This window comes from Ovis canadensis, chromosome 18, assembly GCF_042477335.2.
Source record: "Ovis canadensis isolate MfBH-ARS-UI-01 breed Bighorn chromosome 18, ARS-UI_OviCan_v2, whole genome shotgun sequence".
Classification (NCBI taxonomy): domain Eukaryota; kingdom Metazoa; phylum Chordata; class Mammalia; order Artiodactyla; family Bovidae; genus Ovis; species Ovis canadensis.
Genome location: NC_091262.1, coordinates 34423827 through 34447248, shown reverse-complemented (window position 1 = coordinate 34447248; position 23422 = coordinate 34423827). Strand labels below are relative to the sequence as shown.

At 43.2% G+C, this 23422-nt stretch overlaps 2 protein-coding genes across 5 annotated transcripts in view; both read left to right on the top strand.

The window, feature by feature from the left end:
* The window catches only part of IQGAP1 (IQ motif containing GTPase activating protein 1), a 109452-nt gene extending 106359 nt beyond the window's left edge, over positions 1 to 3093 (top strand). The window contains exon 38 of the mRNA XM_069560357.1: positions 773 to 3093. Within this exon, the coding sequence (XP_069416458.1) occupies positions 773 to 886 (114 nt within the window). The 3' untranslated portion in view covers positions 887 to 3093. The remainder of the gene's footprint in view (positions 1 to 772) is intronic.
* A 19196-nt stretch (positions 3094 to 22289) lies between these two features.
* Positions 22290 to 23422, top strand: part of CRTC3 (CREB regulated transcription coactivator 3) — a 96866-nt gene continuing 95733 nt past the window's right edge. For 2 of the 4 annotated variants that reach the window (XM_069560354.1, XM_069560353.1), the window contains exon 1: positions 22654 to 23000. In XM_069560354.1, the coding sequence (XP_069416455.1) occupies positions 22869 to 23000 (132 nt within the window). In that variant the 5' untranslated portion in view covers positions 22654 to 22868. Of the gene's footprint in view, positions 22500 to 22653; positions 23001 to 23422 lie in introns of those variants that run through there. The other 2 variants (XM_069560355.1, XM_069560356.1) reach the window with 2 other exon arrangements.

The following is a 23422-nucleotide window of genomic DNA, read 5'->3' as shown; positions in this document are numbered from 1 at the left end:
TTTCTGTTTTACGTTTTGTTTATTTTTGGCCCTGTGGCATGTGGGCTCTTGGTCCCCCCACCCCACCCAGGGATCGAACCCACACCCCCTGCTTTGGAAGGTGAAGTTTTAACCACTGGACCACTGAGAAGTCCTGCCTTCAGCCCCTTTGATGGTTGCTTTTTCACTACCGCTCTTCCAGAGTTTGGGTGTGAGACCACTCTGATTTCCTCGATTTGTTCTGGACAGTGGAGGGTAGTAGAGAAACAGGCCTTAGCTGTCAGGTCCAGATTTACCACGTCCTGCTCTGTTCTGTTGGGCAGGTCATTTAACATCCTCCAGCCTCAGTATTCTCATCTTTAAATCTGAGATAATCACCCCTGGTAGGATTTCTGACAGGACTTAAACAGACGTCGTATAACATGCTCCTACACTCAGGGGCATATAGTAAATGTGAAAACCATTTAGTCCTCTCTTCCCCGTTGTGTTCAGGATAGGAAAGCTGTCATTTGAAAAGGGAATGGAGACTCTAGTAGACAGTGTTGAGATGACATTACTGGCCTTATCTTGTGTTCAGGGGTTACTGTGTCTCAGCCTGGATTGAAACGCCGTCACCTTCTCCAGGCGACATGTCACCTAGACTGACTGGGCCACAGCAGGCAGTTCCGTAGCTGGGGACTTGTGTCGCACCCCAGCTCACATCTGGCACACAAGGCAGGCCTCGTCCCTTCCGGATCCCTCCTTTTCTTGTCCCACGGACTTGATTAACCATCAGAATGTTGTTTTTGAACAGGACCTGCTGCAGCTACAGTATGAAGGAGTCGCTGTCATGAAATTATTTGACAGAGCGAAAGTCAACGTCAACCTCCTCATCTTCCTTCTCAACAAGAAGTTCTACGAGAAGTAACAGAGCATTTGCTTCCAGCCCAGAAGGATGAAGAAAGAAGTGCCCAGCGGCAGCCTTTCTGAAGGTCCTTCTTTACTTCTTGGAAACAAGGACCCAGCCCACACCATTGCTGCAGTCTAATATCGCCCCCAGCTCCACAAGTTTAACTCCTCCCGCTCAACAGGGACATTGGTCGTCCTTTCTTCATAGTGAAATTGTATTTCAGGCCCAGTCTGACCCATCTTGTTCCTTCATTCTCTTCTATTAGGGAAGAGTGGGAACTGTCCTAAAATCTCTCATGTTGTTACAGTCGTAGAGGTTGCGTTACTATATTGTAAGCTTTGGTGTTTGTTTCTATTAGCAATAGGGACAGTGGGATTTGAATACTTGCTGTTTAGAAGTGGAAGCCATTAGCCCAATAACGTGCATACTTAGAAGACACACAGTTAAAATGTTAGATTATCCATAGTTATTAGGTTGTCACTTAAAAGTGAAGTTCCTTTATATTACTGTTCCATCAGTAAAGTTGAAGGATATGGGGAGGCTTTGGTTGTCTTCCATTCTGTCTTCCTTTATGGTGGGAGCTAATAGAAGTCACTGTTCTGTGTTCAAAGGAAGCATTTTCTAGAAAGAGAGGGATATTGTTTTTAAATTTGACCATTACATTTGGGCAATTCTCATCAGTGGATGGGAGAGTCCCATTGTTAAAATTAAGCTATTTAGGTAAATTCAGAATGGTCTGAACACCTGCTTGTTTCTCTTGGTGCACAAGATTGACTAGTTTCAGGCAAACGATCCACTCCATCCCTATGGCAAAGGAATGGGTTATCCCTAGCATAGAATGTAACTATTTTCAAAGCTGTTTTATGTCTTAAGAGTGCCTTATGAAAGTGTAGATTTATTTCTTAAAGTGGGGGTGATAGGAATTTTAAAGATTTATATACTGCTTCAAAAGTCTTTAGAATACTGTAAGAAAACGGTTTGGGTTTTTCTTTTTTTTTAATTGGCTTATCTGTATATCTGAACTCTTAAAACTTTCTTATAGCTAAAACACTAGGGTTTATCTGCCGGGTTGCAGAGAGATTATCCTGCCTTAAACAGACTGAAACAAAACCAGGCAAAAGCAGCCAAGTGATGTTACACGTGATATTAAAAGCTGCCCCCCCCCCCCTTTTTTTTTTGTCTTTTCTCTTGCTGCCCACACTATGCCTTTATTTTATGAACTCTGTTTTTCAAATTTAGTCACAAACAATTCAGTGCTAAACACTGAGCTCATGGAGCTTTCATTCTTAGATTAAAAGTCATGTACTTTTTTAAAACAGTCTTTTTATCCAGGAAAATATATTGAAATCATGCTACTGAGCCTCATTTCCTCTGATGTTTTGGTTCAGTGTTCTTTTATCATAAAACATAAACTAACAGTTAAACATTTACTGGTGTATATTTAAAGCCAATAAACTGTCTTCATTGATAACAAATCATGTGACGCATCCCAGTTACAGATGTTAAGTGTTGGAAGTGTGTTTTTCATGATAGACTGTTTACTGAGTCAGTTTACTGAGTCAGGTCCACAGGTGCAGATTACGAGTCTACACACCCCATGCAGCCCACAGACAGGTGAAGAGGTGAGGTGTGGAGTGTCATGGAAAGAGTCTCCACTACCTTGACCTCGTTTCTTGTGTTTTGCAAGACAATTTTTTTAGTAGATATTTTCCTCAGATTAAAAGAAGATAACCACTCTAAGTGGCATTGCCTCAAAAACTGGGACCAACCAAACTGTCAACTGTTTTACATTAAAAGATGATATTCAACCCAAATTCATGTCGGGCCCCAAAGGCCACGTTGATGACAGACAGTGAGCGAAGTTCACAACTCTTTAATGAAGCATGATGTGTCAGTGGCTGTAAGGAGCATGGTTCCCTTGCCACAAAGGGCACAAACTACCCTCAAGAATTCTGATGGTAACTGTGCGTAATTACATTGTTCACAGCATTGAGGATGCCCAGACAAAGTCAAGTCATGGCGTTAAAACCTGGTAGCTCTTTGTAATTTTAATTTATTAGCCATAGCAGTCTCTGTCTCAGTTCTCTCCTTCTTTGACCTTCTCTTCAACCAGCCATCATGACATTTACCATGAATTTCTTCCTTCAAGAATTTGGACTGCCCATCAGATCGTTGCCCCACACAATTGCCTCTGTATCTCTGTATGAAATAAAAGGTCATTCGTTTGTTTTTGTGTTGATTTCCCTCAGTCTCATTGTTAGCAGTTCCTGCAAAACAGTGTTAACTAGAGTGAAGTTTAATAATTGAAAACCACAACAGAAAACAACCCCTTCATAGTCTTTTTGAAGGAACAAACACAAATCAGCTATCTCAAAGCAATTGTTTTAAACTTGTGAGCCTTTTTAAATATAAAATACTGTAAGTAGCCTCAGCATAAAAAGAATTGGGGGGTGTGGCAAGGTGGAGAACTAGCATAATGTCACTTAATACTTTTTTAAAGTGAAAAAACCATCCAGGGAGTTCCCTGGTGGTCCAGTGGTTAAGACTCTGCTCTCCCAATGCAGGGGTCACTGGTTCAGACCCTTGGGCAGATCCCACGCGCCACAACTAAGGGTCTGTGAGTGCAACTAAGACCCAACACAGCCTAAATAAATATTTTTTTTAAAATCATCCAGTTTTTCTTTAATCATTATTGGTGGACATTTCAATGTCAGTTCTGATCAGCAAATGGCTGGAAATTTCAAATTACCATAGCATTAAATGTTTTATGGCAGTAGCACTCTAGGTCACAGTATGTCCCTCCGGGGACTTCTCCATTACATACAAATCACCAGAAAAGACTATGGAACATTGGATATGGGAAAAGAAAGCAGCAGCAAAAGGGAGGGAAAATAGCTGCCTTTTTAATAAGACCCCAAGGGGCAGCCGTACTTAAAAATACAAATAAAGGGTCTTCCCTGGTGGCTCAGTAGTAAAGAATCCATGTGCCAATGCAGGGGGCTAAGGTTCAACCCCTGGTCTGGGAAGAGCCCACTTGCCGTGGGGCATCTAAGCCCGTGCGCCATAACTACTGAGTGTATGCTCCGGAGCTTGGAGAAGGCACCGCAGTGAGAAGCCCACGCCTAGAGAGGACCCAAATAAAACCCCTAATTTTATTTTTTAATACTTTATTAATTGGAGGAAACACCCTGCTGTGTATGAGAGGAAGAGCTCATTGGTAGGGCACTGCAATGGGACTGACTGTTTTAAAAGGCGCATGAAGCGGGGTAGGATGGATTGGGAGACTGGGATTGTCGTATATACACTGCTATGTATAAGATAGATAACTAATGAGAACCTACTGTATAGCACTGGGAACTCAACTCCGTGAGTGCTCTGTGCTGACCTCAATGGGAAGGAAGTCCAGAAAAGAGGGATATATGTGTACGTATGGCTGATTCACTGTGCTGTACAGCAGAAACTGACACAGCATTGTAAAGCAACTACATTCCAATAAAAATTAATGGCATGTGGACATAGCCCTTTGTCGATTGGAAAGTTGACATCTTTTTTTCCTCTTTAAACTCGTGTTTCTATTCCATTCCCTTAGAATTTTATTCTAATGTAATCTTTTAAAGCATAAGTCTTAACTTTTGACCATCCTGTCATCATTATTTGTGAAAAAATTTAAAATATTTTATTGCCTGTGACCATAAGGCTCTTAACGATCCAGAAAAATACTTTGCATCATAATTATTATTAGTGCATCTTTAATCAAAATCCCCTAATGTATTGTCTTGACAAAAAATTCTAAAAGATATTTGAAATGCATCTCTTAATGAGATAAATGAAAGTTCTTAAAGTGCAGGTTTAAAAGCTTATGGCTAGGGACCTCTCTGGCAGTCAGTGGTGAAGACTTTGCCTTCTATTGCAGGGCTGCTGCTGCCGCTGCTAAGTCGCTTCAGTCATGTCCGACTCTGTGCGACCCCATAGACGGCAGCCCACCAGGCTCCCCCATCCCTGGGATTCTCCAAGCAAAAACACTGGAGTGAGTTGCCATTTCCTTCCCCAGTGCATGAAAGTGAAAAGTGAAAGGGAAGTCGCTCAGTCGTGTCTGACTCTTTGCGACCCCATGGACTGCAGCCTACCTGGCTCCTCTGTCCATGGGATTTTCCGGGCAAGAGTACTGGAGTGGGGTGCCATTGCCTTCTCCCTAGTGCAGGGGACCCAGGTTCAATCCCTGGTGGGGAGCTCACATACCTAGCAGCCAAAAGAAACAAAACACAAAACAGAAGTAATATTGTAACAAATTCAATAAAGACTTTAAAATGAGCCACATAAAAAAGAATAAAAAACTTTAGTGCGTGCATGTTAAGTCACTTCAGTTGTGTCCATAACTTTGCGGTGCTATGGACTGTAGCCCGCCAGGCTCTTCTGCCCTTGGGATTCTCCAGGCAAGAATACTCGAGTGGGTCACCATGCCCTCCTCCAGGGGATCTTTTCCCACCCAGGGATCAAACCCTTGTCGCTTTTGTGTCCTGCATTGACAGGCAGGTTCTTCACCACTAGCGCCACCTGGGAATACCACCCCTCCCAAATATGTGGATAAATATTACTGCTGACCATAATAAAAGAGCTGTTGACCAGTTCTCTTCCTATTTTCACTTTTATAAATGTGAGCTCTCAGAACCTTTGCTACCATAAATAAGTCACTCAGTCGGGTCTGACTCGTTGGGACCCCATGGACTGTAGCCTACCAGGTTCTTCTTTCCATGGGATTTTCCAGGCAAGAATACTGGAGTGGGTTGCTATTTCCTTCTCCAGGAGACCTTCCTGACCCAGGGATTGAAGCCGGGTCTCATGCATTATAGACAGATGCTTTACCTTCTGAGCCACCAGGAAGTCCATAGTAAGTACTAATATATGGAATGGAAAGTGTTTTGTGATAATGATGTCACCCATTTTTTAGGACTCTAATCATATCTCCCAAATCTCAATGAAATTATAATTAAAAAATTAAATATGATTAGGCCCTCTAATTTTGCTGAAAGCAAAGAAAGTTTGGAAAAGAGCTGATTATCCAGTCTGTAGATCATACACTGTGTCAAGGCTTGGGAAGTGGGCGAGGGACTTACACTAAGACTTATTGAATGACTATGAGTTACACTCATAACCTTTGACTTGTGGTTGTTCAGTTGCTAAGTCGAGTCTGACTCATTGCGACTCCATGGACTGCAGCATGCCAGGCTCCTCTCCTTCTCTGTCTCCTGGAGTCTGCTCAGATTCATGTCCATTGAGTCACTGATGTTATCTAACCATCTTATCCTCTTCTGCCCCCTTCTCCTTTTAACTTAGAGATAACTTACTTAAACTAATACACTAGTGATGCTTTGGAAAAGTAGAAATATTTTAATACTCCTTTGGTACAACAATTTTTAAACAAAATTTTATCATGGAAAAAAATGTCTAACAATCTAAACAGAAGGAATGGTATAATGAACTCCCATGTGTCCATTGTCTAGCCTAAGCAGTTACCAACACTTTCATCTCTACCTTCATCCACATCCCCTTGGGTTATTTTTACAAATCCCAGCTACAGTCTCATTTCAACCGCAAATACTTGAGTATGTATCTCCACCACAGTGTTTCTCAACAGGGAGCAACTGTCCCTCCATGAAACACTTGACAATATCTGGAGATGGTTTTTGCTGTCTTTATTAAGAGAGCTCTGCTGGCATCTAGTGGGTGGAGATGAGGGTTGCTGCTCATGCACGTCTTAATGCAGAGAACAGACCCCTCAACAGAAAATGAGCTAGTCCAAAATGTCGGTAGAACCCAGGGTGAGAAATCCCACTCTTAACATTGGGAAAAAAAAAAAACTCCAAGCCATTATCACACCTAAAAAATAAATTTGAAATACTGAATAGGCAGTCACTGTTTACATTTCCCCAGACATCTGATAATTGGCTTAAACATTTCATATATTTGAATCAGCTGCCAAACAAGATTCCCACATTACATTTAGTTGATGGGTTTCTTAAATCTCTTAATCTATGAATTCTCTCTCTTTTTAAAATTTTAATATTTTTGAGTACTCTGATTCTCTGTTGCTCTGTGGGGACTGTATCCAGATGCGGAGAGCAGGAGCTTCTCTCTAGCTGTGGCGTGCAGCCTCCTCGTGGTGGCTTCTCACGGCAGAGCGCAGGACCTAGGGCACGAAGGCTTAGTAGTTGTGCACGGGCTTAGTTGCCCTGTGGCATCTTCTGGACCAAGGATTGACCCAGTGTCCCTTGCATTGCAAGGCAGATTCTTAACCACGGGCCACCAGGGAAACCTCTCTCTGTTTTTTCAAATCTTGGGTTGGCCAAAAATTTCTATCAGGTTTTTCTGCAAGATGTTACAGAAAAATGCAAATGAACTTTTTGGTCAACACAATATTTGGTGTTGATCCTATAGAATTTCTATTCTCTGAGGTTTCTTATTATATCTTGATCTACAGGGTGATCTCAGGGATGTATCTCTTTGTGATGTAAAGCCTGATCACAAAGTTCAAATATTTCCAGCTTGATTCATTTGTTATAAATTTTCCTGTCCCCTCTTCATCACATACCACATGGGTTCAGCAGCCACTGACATGACTGACTAGATTTCTTACTTCATTGAGGGTTGCAGAATGGTGATAATCAGCCATTACTTCTTCATTTATCAGAATTTTTCTAAAAAGAATGTCCTATCACCAACTATTTGGTTACCTTGAAGACTATTGAAAAGATGGAATGCTGTCTCTCTCCCTTTATTTGCCAGTTTTCAAAAAAAGCGTGTTCCCTAACATCTTCATCTTCCCAGGTGGCTCAGTGGCAATGATCCCGCCTGCCACGCAGGGGATGCAGGTTCTATCCCTGGGTTGGGAAAGATCCCCTGGAGAAGGAAATGGCAACCCACTCCAGTATTCTTGCCTGGGAAATCCCATGGACAGAGGAGCCTGGCGGGCTCCTAACATCTTCTAAAGGTGACCGGTGAGGTTTTGTTTTTTTCAATCCTGTGACTCCTGGTTTTTTTAATGTTTTAATATTTGATGTCTTTCAGTCCACTGTAGATATACATATATTTTAAAAATATATAAGAATTTTATGGTAAATTTTAAATTTAAATGTTAAAAATTTTTTAATGTTTTTACATGCTCAAATTGTCCTCTTTTGGACCAGTAGAAGTCCTTCAGTGGGGACTGTCCTTTCATCATGACCCCAGTAGACTTTGATAGCTTCCTTGCTTTCTGGCTTAAGATGTTCCAGCCACATCTTGCTACTTTACTCACCCCCAGACTTCAAATCAGCTATTTCTCCAAGGACCCCTGCTTACTTTTAGTGGGAAAGGGTACTTGGAGAATATAGTCTGGGTGCTAGGAGAACTCATGACTGTTAGGTTGGTCATTGTCTCTGTTTTCAATAGAGTTTTTTAAAGAACATTTCCTGAGTTCATTCTTTTCTTCTAATAAAATGCTTTTATCTTAACATATGCAGTTCGATGAAAGAAAAAAATAATGGTTGTAGCATTTGCCAATTCCGTAGTGTGAACACCTCCCACAGCTGATTTCAGGCTTGATGCCATTGGTCATTGAACATAGAGTTGAGGGGTAGGAGTGTTTTTGTTTCGTCTTGTTTGGCCACACCGTATGGCAGGCGGAATCTTAAGTTCCCCAACCAGGCATTGAACTCTCACCCTGTGCAGCAGAAGCATGGAGTCTTAACCACTGGACCTCCAGGGAAGTCCCTAGAGTTGGGAAAAGATGCTAACAGTTGGCTTTCGTGAGTTGGTGCTAAACTACTGATTTTATTCCAACAGTAATAGGGAGCAATGGATGGGTTTTAAGAAGAGCAAGAAATGATAAGATCTGGGTCTCAGAAATGTGGAGGATGGATGGGGGTACGGAGGCAAGACTCCAGGTTACGCTACTTCCTGTTTGTCCCTCAGATCCACTCTCCACCTTCTACTCTCCTCTGGGCCCTAGGAAGCTGGCTGTGTAGACTACATCACTGTCTCCCTCCAGCTTCTGCTTGGGTTTGGCCAATGACAGGCACCTCAGGAGAGCAGAGGTCTAAAATAAGGTGAAAAAACAGTGAAGTGAAAGTGTTAGTCGCTCAGTCGTGACTGATGCTTTGTGACCCCACGGACTATAGCCCTCCAGGCTCCTCTGTCTGTGGAATTCTCCAGGCAAGAATACTGGAGTGGGATGCCATTCCCTTCTCCAGAGGATCTTCCCAACCCAGGGATCAAACCCAGGACTCCTGCAGTGCAGGCAGACTCTTTACCATCTAAGCCACCAGGGGAGCCCAGAATAAGAAGAGGTTAAGACTTATTCTTCCAGGTCCCTGTGAATTAACTTCTCTCCCTGCCAAAGGCCAGAGTTCCTCTCGGATTCCTCCCGGGTTCCTCTCTACAGATAACCACCTTCTCCCTGTTGCAGTAAGCAATCCTTCCCCAGGTTCCCTGTGGCCCAGAGAGCTAATGATTCCTGCTGTAACTAGCCCCAGGGGGTCCTGCAGTATCTGTAAGCCTTGCCTGTGTCTTTATTAACTTTTCTTCCAGTCTCCAGTTTCAGCAGCCATCTGTTTCCTGCTGGACCCTGACTGATACACAAATGGACCAGTTAAGGTCTCAGTTAGTGAGAGACTTTGCTACTTGAACTGGATAGTGGTTGTTAGGATGAAAAGGGGTGGGTAAATTCTAGAGATGTTTAGGAAGCAGAGTTGGTTTACTGGGTGTTGGAAGAGTGGAACCTGGGTCAGCAGGTGCTCTACAGGAAGTATTCTAAGATCAAGAGAGATGATTTTAGAAAACATTAATTTTTGCCTAGCTAAAGCATTTATGACATTTTGATTCTACTTGTTTGACTTAGTATGAATAGAATGCTAGATTTCTAACAAAAAAAAATAAATATGCAACAAGCAACAAAGGTTTACTATATAGCACAGGGAACTATAGTCAATAGCTTGTAGTATGTAGTAACCTATAATGGAAAATAATTTCAAAAATAATATATGTGTTTATGTATAACTGAATCAGCTTGCTGTGCACTTGAAACATTGTGAGTCAACTATATTTCAGTAAAGTATATATGTTAAGAAAAAAAAGAAATTTGGAAAGGGTTGTATTCCATCATTCTCCTTGGAAGTCACAACACACATAAACATATTAAAAACCTCTGAGGGACTTCACTGGTAGTGCAGTGGTTAAGAATCCACCTTCTCAATCCACTATTGTCAAATATCTTTTGATATTGATTTCTGACATAATTCCACAGGGATAAAAGAACAGACTCCATATGATCTCAATACCTTTAGACCATGACATTTTTGCCCCTTGTTTTGCTTTCCTGAAAATGTTCCAGTGTCTCCTTGTTTATAGTCTATGGGAACTTGGACAGAATTTGTATCCTACTGTTGTGTGAAAATTGTATAAATCTTAATTATGTTGAATTGGTTCATAGTGCTTTTTAAGTCTGCTGTATCCTTCTACTTTTTTTGTCTATCCATTCTATTAATTTTTGAGGGCATGATATTGAAAGTGTCGGACACGACTGAGTGACTGAACTCAGTCGTGTATCCTCAAGGAGGATATTGAGGAGGCTACAATAGTACCTGGCTTTAAGCTCTCAATAACTGTTAAATATTACTTAGGAAACAAAAAAAATAAACTAAAAATCTTAATTTACCTATTTAAAAAAATAATCATAAGCTAAATGGAACTATGTATGTAATTTTGTTCTGTATTTTCCAAGAATCCTATACATGTGTTATACTTTCATAATTAAAGAAAGAGCCCACCTTCCAATGCAGAGGATGCAGGTTTGCTCCCTGGTCAGGGAGCTAAGATCCCACATGCCCACGCACAGCTAAGCCCACGCACTGCAACCGTGAGCCTGTGTGCCACAAGGAAAGACCGCACGTGCTGCAAATAAGACCTGATGCGGCCAAAAATGAAGAAATAAGCAAACATTTAAAAAATAAGAAAAAGCTTTGAGAAATCCTACAGTCAGGAGACCAGCCCACCCCTCCTGCTTTTCAGGGAGCCTCTCTTAGCCATCTATAAGACTCATGTTCCATGAAACACACCCTGTGAGATGCTAGAGAAAGAGGAGGCTACAATAGTACCTGCTTTAAGCTCTCAATAACTGTTAAATATTACTTAGGAAACCAAAAAAAAAAAAGTGGGTGTTTGTAGGTCACTTTTGCTAAAGAATTTTGGATTCCATTAAAACACTTGAGTTGGGTGAAGTTATTTGTGAAATGCTTTGGGCCTTAAATTGCAATTCTGACATTTACCCCTAAATTTGATATGATTCTGTAAAAATGTATACTTGATAAGCTCACTATACTTTCTGAGTCACTGACCTTTGGAGAAACACATTTCCAGCTCCTATGAATACAGAGGCACCAAGTCTGCAAAGTGGAGAATAATCTGGATGTAGGGCTTCCCTGGTAAAGAACCTGTCTGCCAATGTAGGAGACACGAGTTCAATCCCTGGGTCAGGAAGATCCCCTGGAGAAGGAAATGGCAGTATTCTTGCCTAGAGAATCCCGTGGACAGAGGAGCCTGGCAGGCTACAGTCCATGGGGTCACAAAGAGTGGGAGATGACTTAGCAACTAAACAACAACAACCGGGGTTGAGAAGGCACACAAGTGAAAGGGTGACGTAATAGAAGTTAAAGGATAATTCCTCTCAAAAAAAGCCGACTCAGAAAGACTAGCTTCCAAAAATAAAAGAACCAGTGCCCAAACACCCTTTTCCATGAAAAGAAACCAGGACTGCTTGGAGAAGTAACTGGTTCTGGGACTGGAAAGGAAAAGTACAAGATGGTCAGGATATCTTGTTGTGTCCAGAAAGGAAAAAAAATACTAAAAAATGGATAGGGACATATTAGAAGGACACAGAAGCCAGATTAAAGGTTAAAGCTGGGATAACTTAAATGTAATAATAGTAGTGGGTTATAACCTATTGAATAAAATAAGAATTCATGAGCCCATTCTAATATAAAAGAATAAATAGGGAGAAGGCAAGAATCGTTAATGAGTGCTAAAACTAGTTTTCTGCAAGTTTACTGAGTAACAAAATATTTATACAGTCTCAGACTGTCTCCCTTTAAGAGTTCTATTGACTATTAATGGAAAAAATAGAAACTTTACAGTGGAGAAACCTGGCAGACAGCATCTTAGCTAAATGATCCAAACTTAACGTCATTAATGGGACAAGTTGACATTGTGTGCCTCCTGATGGATAAAATAAAAACGCAATATTGCTCCTGGGCTCAGTTCACTTCAGTTCAGTCGCTCAGTCATGTCTGACTCTTTGAGACCCCACGAATCGCAGCATGCCAGGCCTCCCTGTCCATCACCAACTCCCGGATTTCACTCAAACTCACGTCCATCGAGTCGGTGATACCATCCAGCCATCTTATGCTCTGTCGTCCCCTTCTCCTCCTGCCCTCAATCCCTCCCAGCATCAGAGTCTTTTCCAATGAGTCAACTCTTCGCATGAGGTAGCCAAAGTACTGGAGTTTCAGCTTTAGCATCATTCCTTCCAAAGAAATCCCAGGGCTGATCTCCTTCAGAATGGACAAGTTGGATCTCCTTGCAGTCCAAGGGACTCTCAAGAGTCTTCTCCAACACCACAGTTCAAAAGCATTAATTCTTCGGCACTCAGCTTTCTTCACAGTCCAACTCTCACATTCATACGTGACCACTGGAAAAACCATAGCCTTGACTAGACAGGCCTTTGTTACTCCTACCCAAAATGCATAATCTGAAATTAATCAGGAGGACACACTACACAAACCTTAATGAAGGGACTGTCCATAAAATAACTGGCCTGTCACTACAAAGGGCTTCCCTGGTGCCTCATTTGGTAAAGAATACACCTGCAATGGGGGAGACCTGGGTTCGATCCCTGCATTGGGAAGATCCCCTGGGGAAGGGAATGGCTCCCCACTCCAGTATTCTGGCCTGGAGAATTCCATGGACTGTATAGTCCATGGGATTGCAAAGAGTTGGACACACTTCAAAAATTTTCAGAGTCAAAGACAAAAACTGAACAACTGTTCCAAATGAAAGGATACTAAAGAGGACTTCCCTGGTGGTCCAGTGCCTAAGACTCTACATTCCCAATGCAGTGGTTGGGGAACTGTATCCCACATACCGCAACTAAAGATTCTGCATTCCCAGTGAAGACTGAAGATCTTGCATGCTGAAACTAAGACCTGGTGCAGTCAAATAAATAAATAAATATATTTTAAGAAAGAATAATAAGATTTTTTTAAAAAGCTTTAAGAAAAAAAGGGATACTACAGAGACATGTCATTCAAATATTGAGAGCAATCCTAGATTTTCTTTTGCCATAATAATGTATTGGGATAGTTTTCAAAATTTTTAAATAAATATCTGCAGATTATATAATATACTAAAGCAAAGTCAATTTCCTGATTTTGATAATTGTATTATGGTTACATAAGAGACTACTCTTGTTTTTATGAAATAAACACCAAAGTTCTTATGGATAGATTGGCATCATATCAACTTACTCTCAAATGGTTTAGAAAAAATGAACATATATACAGAGAAAGAAATAATAATGCAAGTGCAATAAAATCTTAATATTTGGGAACCTGGGTAAAGAGTATATGGGAATTCTTTACAAAATGGCAGCTTTTCTGTTAATCTGAAATTATGAAAACATTAAAAGTTAAAGGAAAAAAAAGAAATGAAGGTCTTTACCAAAGTGCATCAGGAATGATTTTGGCTGCAAGAAATGGAAAACAGACTGCCAGTGATTTAAAGATTGAGAGCTATCTTTGTTTCACAGACGTCTGGAAGAAAACACTTGCTAGTGTTGGTTTAGCTGCTCACAATGCTAGCCCTGATCAGGTTGTTTTCCGTCTTTCTGAATCTGGAATTTCTTAATGCTTTCTCTTTTTGTGACTGCAAGATGGCTTCCATAGCTCCAGGCATCACGTCTGTATTCCAAGTACAAAGCGGGTAGGGGCTGGCTGCAGTTGAATATGTTCCTTTGATCTGAAAACCAAAGTTTTTCAAAAAGCTTCCTGTTTGGCTTTCCCTTAAGTCTCAATAACCAAACTAGTCATGTGGCCAGGCCCATCTGTGAGAGAGCCTGGGAAGTGGCATCTGCCTTTCTGGGCTCTGCAAAAGAAGAGTGGAGGGAGTTTTGCTAAGGAGTGATTACTTTCCATTTGAAAACTATGGCCCATATTAATTCTTGGGTTCATCCTTTTTTATATTTATTTCAATCTTTAAAAATATATATATTTACTTACTTGGTTGTGCCAGGCTTTCATTACTGCATGCAAAGTCTTAGTTGAGGCATGTGAACGCTTAGTTGCAGCATGTGGGATCTAGCTCCCTGACCAGGGATCCAACCCAGGCCCCCTGCACTGGGAGCACGGAGTCTCAGCCACTAGACCACCAGGGAAGTCCCTGTGATTTCATTCTTAATGGCAGCATTTCTTAAGGTTGACCCACAAAGGACCTACATCAAAATCGCCTTCTATGATTTTGATCTATGGGCCCTGAACATTCCTCAACATTCTGGCCGGTTATGCCACAGATACAAAGCGCTGGTCATTCCTCACTGGGCCATTCCTCAGAGTTGTGTTTATAGCGAGCAGCTCGAAGCAATGAAGCAATGTCTTCTTCTGAGTCAAAGAGCAAATTGATTCCTCTCCTGGGACAGAACCCATGCATGTCTGGGCATCCATCTGGGCCCTTATTTTTTTTTTTAATTTTAAAAAATATTTATTTTTGGCTGCCCTGGGTCTTTGTTGCTGCTGGGCTCTCCTGCAGTTGGGGTGAGCAGGGGCTACGCTCTAGTTGTGGTACACGGGCTTCTCATTGCGGTGGCTTCTCTTGTTGCAGAGCACGGGCTCTAAGGCACAGGGTCAATAGTTTCACAGCAGATGGAATCTTCCTGGACCAGAGAAGGGACCCATGTCTCCTGCATTGGCAGGTGATTCTTCACCACTGAGCCACTAGGGAAGCCCCATCTGGGCTTTCCTGCATCATCCCCGTGGGACCTGGTGGGCAAGGTGAACTGACACATAAATGACGCTCACGATGCTTGCTGTCTCTGACCCGGGAATCTCATGCCTCCTGGCAGCAGCCATGCAGTAGTAACAGGCTGATGTACAAGTCTGTAAGTGGGGTAAAATCCCAGCCTGAAAGACTAAACTCTACCACAGGCAAAGCTGACAAGGAAGTTTGACTCTCTCTGCCTGGGTTCTGGGAGGAGGGGTGGGGAAGCCCCTTGAGAAGCCAAAAACTCGGCCCATACACGGGTTTAGGATCTGAATGTATGGTTTCTATGTAATAAAATTCTCATGTCTGGTAATTGATTCCCATGCACCTCATGGAACAAAAAAACCCAACAGCAACATTTGAGTCATATTCCCACTACCCAGGATTTCCATGGGGTATAAATCAAGCCCTCCTAAAGTTGAAAGCATAGTTAAAAACATTAGGAAATAATCCATCATAAACAAGAGCCTGCAGATACAACAAACAGGGTTAGAGCTCCCCAAACTTGAAATAAGAGAACTACTTGCTGAAAGAGAATATAAAATTAGTATAACTAAAGGCATAAAAGGAAGAATAAAAAGATAAGAATAGAACCCAGTGAAGAATAGTTGTGCGTGCTCAGCTGTGCCTGACTCTTTGCAACCCCATGGACTGTATCCTGCCAGGCTCTTTCTGGGATTATACTGGCAAGAACACTGGAGTGGGTTGTCGTTTCCTTCTCCAGGGGGTCTTCCCAGCCCAGGGACAGAACCCATGTCTCTCGCATCTCCTGTACTGCAGGCAGATTCTTTACCGCTGAGCTACCAGGGAAGCCTTAGTAAAGAGTTGGCATATCTGACAAAGAACTAAATGGAGTTTGTAGATGGGAAAACAGTTCTTAAGGAAGAAAAAACTCAACGGATAGGTTAAATGACAGATTACACATGCCTGGAAAGAGAAGTCAGTAAACTGGAAGACAAATTTGATGAAATTACCTAGATGTAGCACAAAAATTAAGAGTAGAAAAATATAAAAGGGAGGTAAAAAAGACATGAAGAATAGAATGGAAATGCTTAATACACATCTAATTAATCTTCTAGAGGGAAAGAACAAATATGAATAAGCAGCATTTAAAGAGATTTTAGAAAAATTTCCTAGAACATTTGGAAGACATATAGCAGAGTCTTCCAGTTGTTCCCTGTCATCTAAAAGTGATGGCCCTCAAAGTGAAATCCCAGAGAACAGGCAGCATCAGCATCACCTGAGAATTTGCTAAAAGTGCGAATTCTCCCCACCACCCAAGACATACCAAGGCAGCAACTCAGAGTTTCTGAGCTCTTTGAGCCCCAGAATGTGCTCAGCAATCTGTGTTTTATGCAACCAGGGGTCAGCAAACTATAGCCAATAGGTCAAATCTGCCCCACTGTCTGCTGTTGTAAATAAAGTTTTATGAGGATACAGTCATGTCCATTTCTTTATGTGCGGTCTATGGCTGCTGTCATGTACACTGGCAGAGGTGAGTAGTTATGAGGAGACAAGAGCAGATGATCTGTAAAACTCTTCAGCAAAAAGTTTCCAACCCCTGACTTTGACAAAGGATACATCTCAGTGAGTGTGGTTCCCAGAGTTTCTTTTCTATTCCTCTTAGACGGATGCTCAAGTGATGGTAGCAATGGTCAACAGACCCAAGGAGCTTCCAAATAAAGCTCCCTGGTAGTCCAGTGGTTAAGAATCTGCCTGCTAATGCAGGGGACATAGGTTCGATCCCTGGTCTGGGAAGATTCCACATGTCTAGGGGCAACTGAGCCTGTGCGCCACAGCTCCTGAAGCCTTCCTTCTAGAGCCTGTGCTCCACAACAAGGGAAGCCGCTGCAATGAGACACCTGTGCACCACAGCTAGTGAGTAGCCCCCACTTGCCAGCCTCAACTAGAGAAAGCCTGTGCAGAGACAAAGACCCAGTGTGGTCATAAATACATTTAAAAAGAATTTTTTTTAAAGGTCCCAGTTTTAAATTTACTCCTGCAAAAGCAGCCATATCAGTTCTTGGAAACAACTTAGGTGACATTAGCACATAAGAAAATACTTTTGCCATTCTGCAACTCAGGTCACCTGGGTCCTGATTCTGGGTTCACCATCCTGAAATTCTTAGCATGTCCAACATATGCAGTTTTTCCTTGCCTGTGCCTTTACTTTTAACTCTTTTTTTTTAACCCTCCCAGCACTTCAACATATAACTTTTAATTTTTGTCCAGTTAGGGGCTTTCCGGTAGCTGGCCTAGCCATGACTTCCACCCTATGGACCAATGGTAATCAGCACAGCAGAACATAAAAAGATGAAACTGAAATGCCTGCAAAGCAGGGGAAAGGGGAAAATCTAATGAGAAGCAAGATGATTTGAATCAGAGAACTTCAGAAAGAGGGCCAAGGCACCTGAAGAGGGAAGGGATAGAGTTAAAAATACAAATATTGGTCAAAAATGTGTACAAGATGCAGTTAGACACCCAGATACTTTGCACTGTGGCTGTAGGCGGGAGGTTAACTGGGGAAACAGAGGCAGAGATGTTTTGGACTTAGGGTGAGGCAAAGACAACACCAGTGAGGTGTTGTCTGAAAACAGAGAGATTAAGTGCAAGGCAACACATCAAATAGTGGAACTCTTAGGACTTTTTTTCCCCACGTGACTCTCAGAGAGCCAGCTGCTTATTTATACTTCTGGATAGTCAACTGGAAGATTCTTTAGGCCGGAGAAATTGACCTGCCCAAGAGAAAAAACAAATTTTAAAGTCTGTTCAGTGGTACAGATGAACCTATTTCCAGGGCAGGAACAGAGATGAAGATGTAGAAAACAGACACGTGGGCACAGGTGGGGAAACGGAGGGTGGGGCAAATCGGGAGATTGGAATTGACATATATATACGGCCTGTGTAAAACAGCCGGCTGGCAGGAACTGACTAGAAAGCACAAGGAGCTCAGCTTGGTGCTCTGTGAGGACCTAGGGGGGTGAGATGCAGGGGCGCAGGAGAGAGGTCTAAGAGGGAGGGGATATATGTATACACATGGCAGATTCACTTCATTGTACAGCAGAAACTAACGCAACATTGTAAAGCAATCATATTCCAATAAAAAAAGCAAAACACACACCAAACCCTAGGGATATTGTTACCTGGAGGACATGCACTGAAAATTCTGGGTCTCTGTTCCAGTGAGTTCTCTAGTTAAGAAACCTCACAGGTGCACAGAGCTTCCAGTTAGTTCTTTAAAAACAAGTGATATTTGTACTTCCTTATTTTTTCCTGATTTTACTAGCAATACATACTTATCTCTAAAACTGTATATAATTTAGAAATGTGTAAAGTGGAAGATAATTTTTCCAGTAGTCCCTATTCCTCAAAGACAAATGTTATTAACCCATATCTTGATATACTTACAAATTTTTTTCTATTTAAATGTAACAGGTCCTGGCTTGATCCTGTAATAAGGCCAAAATAAGTGGGCTTGAAACAAAATCGGTACTTCTCTCTCAGCCACGTCATAGCCTAGAAGCAGTTGAGAGCTGATACTGTGGTTCCCCAGGGCTGGGAAGCCAGGGGTCATTGCTACTACTGGTTTGTCATTCTCAACACAGTTTTTATCTAATGGTCTAGGACAGCTGCTCTATCTAGTTACCACATCCATATTTCAGCCAGTGAGGAGAAGAGGGAAAAGGTCTTTCTCCTTTTCATTTAAGGGCATGATCCCAAAGTTGCCTGTATTTCTTCTGCTAACATCTGTGGCGTGAAACATGACCAGATCTATTCACAAGGGAGAGTGGGAAACGTAGTCTTCAGCTGATTTTAGCTGGGCAACGAAGCATCCAGTTAAAGTTCAGAATTTCTTTTAATAAAGGAAAAAGAGGAGAATGAATGTTGAGAGAACAGCTAGCAATTTCTGCTACAGAATATATAAAAATATTAATTTAAATCATTTTAATTTCCAGAAACAAGATATCTATACATATTTAGTGTTTCTGTCTTAATTATGAATGGAGTCAAGGATTACCAGAGGCTTGAGGGAAGCCTCTAGATGGAGACCAAAATGAACAAACTAAAAATTGAACTCAGACAAAGCAGAGACAGACAATACAAGGAGTAGAAGAAAATATAAAAACAGAAATAACCTCTAATTAATAGCACACCCTTGAAATGAGTATAGGATGCTATTTTAAAAAGGAGCAGTCAGAAATCAGGAAAGAGCATCTAGAAATTAGAAATACAATCACAGAAATAAAAGTTCAACAGAAAGGAAAGACAAAATTGAAAGAAAGAGCTGAAAAAATTTATTAGGAAATAGAATAACAACAGCAAAAGACAAAAAAAAATAGAAAATAGGAGAGAAAAGATGAGAAAATTAGACAAGCAATGTAGGAGACCCATTAACTGACCAAGTAGAATCTCCACGAAAGAAAGAAAAAAGAATATTGCCGAAAAGATAGGACAATTTCTCAGAACTAAAGGATATGAGTATTCAGTTTCCACATACATATCTAATGCCAGTGTGGTGAACAAAAATAAAGCCTCCCACCGAAGTACATTATCATAAAATATCAGAATACTAAGCCTTCAGAGAATGGGGTGTGTGTGTGAAAATAAATAAACAATAATCACCCTCAAAAAGCAGGTCACCTACAAAGGAAAGGTGAGAGTGAGTGGAATGTGAGTGGACTTCCCAATGGCAACACTGGAAGTGAGAAAACAGTGAAGCAATGCATTCGAAGAAGTAAATGTGAAGGATTTCTGATGAAGACTATTCTTAGCCCAAATGTCAATCAAGTCTGAGGGAAAAATAAAAACATCTGCATACGCACAGAGCCTGAAGGATTTTATCTTTTATGTATTCTTTCCCAGGAAACTATTGGAGAATGTCCTCCGCTAACATGAATTAGTACATGAAGCAGGAGGACAGCTTGAGATGCAGGAGGCAGAGGTCAGAAGACGGGAGATGAAGGGAACTCTCAGGATGAAGGGAGGAGAGCCAGCAGATAGCAGGCGAGGAAAGCAAGAGTCCAGGATGCAGCAGGGAGGCAAAGTGGTCTGCGAGAGAAGTTCCCTCCCAAACTGCCCGTTCATAGGTTCAGTAATGTCTTTCAGAGTTCAACGAACTTTAGAAAGAAGACCAGAGGGACCAGAAGAGGGGAGAGACAGAGCTAAAACCCAAATACTATAAATCAGAGTTTGGGAAAAAAGATTTCTAATGAGTTGAGAGAAATCTAAGCAAAAAAAAAAGTGAAGGCAGGTTTTAACTAAAAAAAAAAAAAGTTTAAAAATGGAACTATTGTGTATTGTGTAAACACTTAATATTGACTTACCAAAAATTATCATATATTAATAACTACATTGAAAGAATGGGAGCAGGGAAAATCATATTTGTGTTGGGGGCACAAAAGAGCCAAAGCATTCTTCCCATAGTAGAAAATGAATAGTTAACATCTAAAACTAAAAAAATAATCACAAAACAGCAGGAAAAACTTATTTACCATGGGAACTGGGACTTACTTGGGAAAATTGTGTGCCTTGTAAAGCTATTGTTAAAAAATTCACATGTATTTATTTGATTAAAAAAAATTAAATGGAAAGTGATTAGATTAACCACGACTATTTTCCAAATTAGATAAGGGCAAAATGGAAATAAAAAAGAGTCATTCAGGGCTTCCCTGGTGATCTAGTGGTTATGAATCCACATGTCAATGCAGGGAACACTGGTTAGATTCCTGATCTGGGAAGATTTCACAGGCCTCCGGGCAACTAAGCCCTTGTTCCGCAACTACTGGGCTCCCAGGCCTAGAGGCCAAGTTCCACAACAAGAAAAGCCAGTGCACACAGCAACAAAGACCGTAAATAAATACATAACTTAAAACAACAACAACAACAGTCATTTAGTGCAACAGAACCCAGACATGATAGATCCCTGCATTGGTGAACTGGTAGATGAAAATAGAGGATTTAGCTCAACACCCATTCCAGTGTCCTACGGCGCCTCCCTATATCTCAGAAGCTGAAAGGCTATAACCACATTTCCTAGATGTTACTGCAGCTAGGATTCTGGATGCAGTTTTGGCACTTCCAGTCCAATTTTGTTTCTTATTTGATTTGTGAGGTGGAAGTGAAGCTGAGCCTTTGTATGTGCTGTCTATTGGTGAGTACTGCTGTATTTTTCTATGGTGGCTTCAGGGTCCAGGAGGTGGCCAGGGTAGTGACAGCCCTCCAATTCAGTAGGTGGCTTCCAGATTTTAGAAGAAGCAGTGGCTCTTTTGTTGGCCTGGTTCTGCAGCATGTGTCTCCAGGTCACTGCTGACCCTTTCGACCCAGAGTCTGCTTGCTCAGCCCTCCTCACAAGTCCTTAAGCCATTTTATACCCTATAGTAAATCCTTCCGTACTTTATCTAGGATGAATTCTGTTCTTTGAAACTGAAAAAGCAGAAAATATAGAGTAAAAGCATGATAAACAGTACAAAATAAGACAGAAGAAATAAATCCAATCATAATGAATCAAACTAATCATAATGAATCAAACTAACCTCTAGCTAATAGAGGTATGTTCTCATTAAATTTTCTGAAAAACAATCTATGAGACGCAGGAAAAGTAGAGAGAAATACTACACAGGAATTAAAACAAATGAATCAATACAAACGAATTTCAAAAGCAATGGTAAATGAAAAAAAGGTGCCAAAGTTTATCTAGCATGATGTAGCTTTTCTGTAAAATTTTAAAAATAAAATTTGGTATTCCATATGCAGTTGGTGGATCCATATGCCGTATATAATAAAAGTGTAAAAACATTAATGTGAATGATAGGTACCGACTTGAGCCCAGTGACCACCTCTAGGGAGGAGGGAGAAACAATAAGGGTGGGGTTTTAGATCTGCCTGATTTTCTATTTCGTTAATAAATACCAAGTAAATGAAGCAAAATGTTTTGATACATTTAACCTTGATAGGGGAGGGCGTGGGTGGCGCTAACATCATTTTCTGCAGTCTTCTGCGTGTCCCTGATAGTTACTAGCTTACAAAAGGCAGAGACACACTCTCAGAGGCGTCCAGGACATCTTTACACACATCAACATCTCTACGGAGAGGAACTACGGGGGCTGCAGACAGGGAGAAAACCAATGAGGCTGACTGACTAGGTTGGAACTGGAGTCCAAAAGAGCCCACGGATGCTCATAAAGAGCCTGGAAAAGGGGCCGGGGCTGAGGAGCGAAGAGGGGGACCCCCGGGCGGGGGGGATGGTGTCTCAAGTGCAACTCGGGAGACGGTTTTAGAAACTGAGATCCAGATTTAGTAACTGTTTTCTTGGGTGGGCCCGAGCGGACCGTCAGCGACACAGATCGAGGGAGGAAGCGGGCTGGGAGGCGGAGGACGGAGGGCAGCTGTTAGGCCCCACAGGGGTGGGAACCGAGGGAGAGGATTGCTCAAGCGTAGGTCGCCCGTTTTCGCCCCGCTGAAGGAAGTCGGCCTGGCTGGGGAGGGCGAGCAAGGTGTTCAAACTCTTTGAAAACTGTAACGTCAATCCGAAGGCCAGGCGAGCCCTACCGGGGAGCGCTTCAGTAAAATGGTACCCTAGCGGCTCCCTCACGTCGGGCCCGCTCTGCCGCGCGAGCCGGGGGTCTCCTCGCGGGGTCCGCGCGGCGGGTCGCGAGCCGGGCGCGGGACGCCGGGGAAAGCCCTCCGGCGGCGGGCGCGGGGCAGGGTCGGGGCCGGGCGGCGGGCGGGCCGCGCCGAGGGCGGGGCCGGGCGCGCGGGGGCGGACCTCGGCGCGCTCCCGGCCGCTCGCTGGCGGTGGGGCCGCGGCGGCTCCTCTGCCGGGTCGCGCCGGAGGACGGGCTTCGGGCGGCGGCTGGGGCTGGCCTGCGGACGGACGGGTGGGCCGAGGCAGGGCCCGCGCCCGCCGTCTCCCGCCTCCTGCCGGCGCCGGGCCCGCGCCATGGCCGCCTCGCCGGGCTCCGGCAGCGCCAACCCGCGGAAGTTCAGTGAGAAGATCGCGCTGCACACGCAGCGGCAGGCCGAGGAGACGCGGGCCTTCGAGCAGCTCATGACCGACCTCACCCTGTCGCGGGTGAGGGCCCGGGTCGCGCGGGCGGGGGCGGCCACGGCGGCGGCGGCATGGGGAGAGGTCGCGGGGCCGAGGCGCCGGCGGGGCCGGGCGGGGGGCCCGGGAGCGGGCCGGGAGAGTCCGGGAGCGGGGCCGGCGCCCCCCGCGCGGCCTCGGCGCGGGCCCGCCTTCCGACACCCGCTGACCGTCTGCGGTCGCCGCGGAGGTGGGAGGGTCGCGGGGGCCGGCTGTGCGGGGAGATGGGAAGGGGCCGAGCCCGGGAAGGCGGGCCGCCGGGTGAGGGAGGCCTAAGGGGGAGGGTGACCGGGAGCCCCGGGAGGAAATCACAAACAGCTTGGAGGCGGGAGGTGCGGCTTCTCGCTGCTCCGAACATCCACCGCCCGCGAGTCCTCCGGGACTGCCCGGCGGGGCGGGCCCGGGGCTCC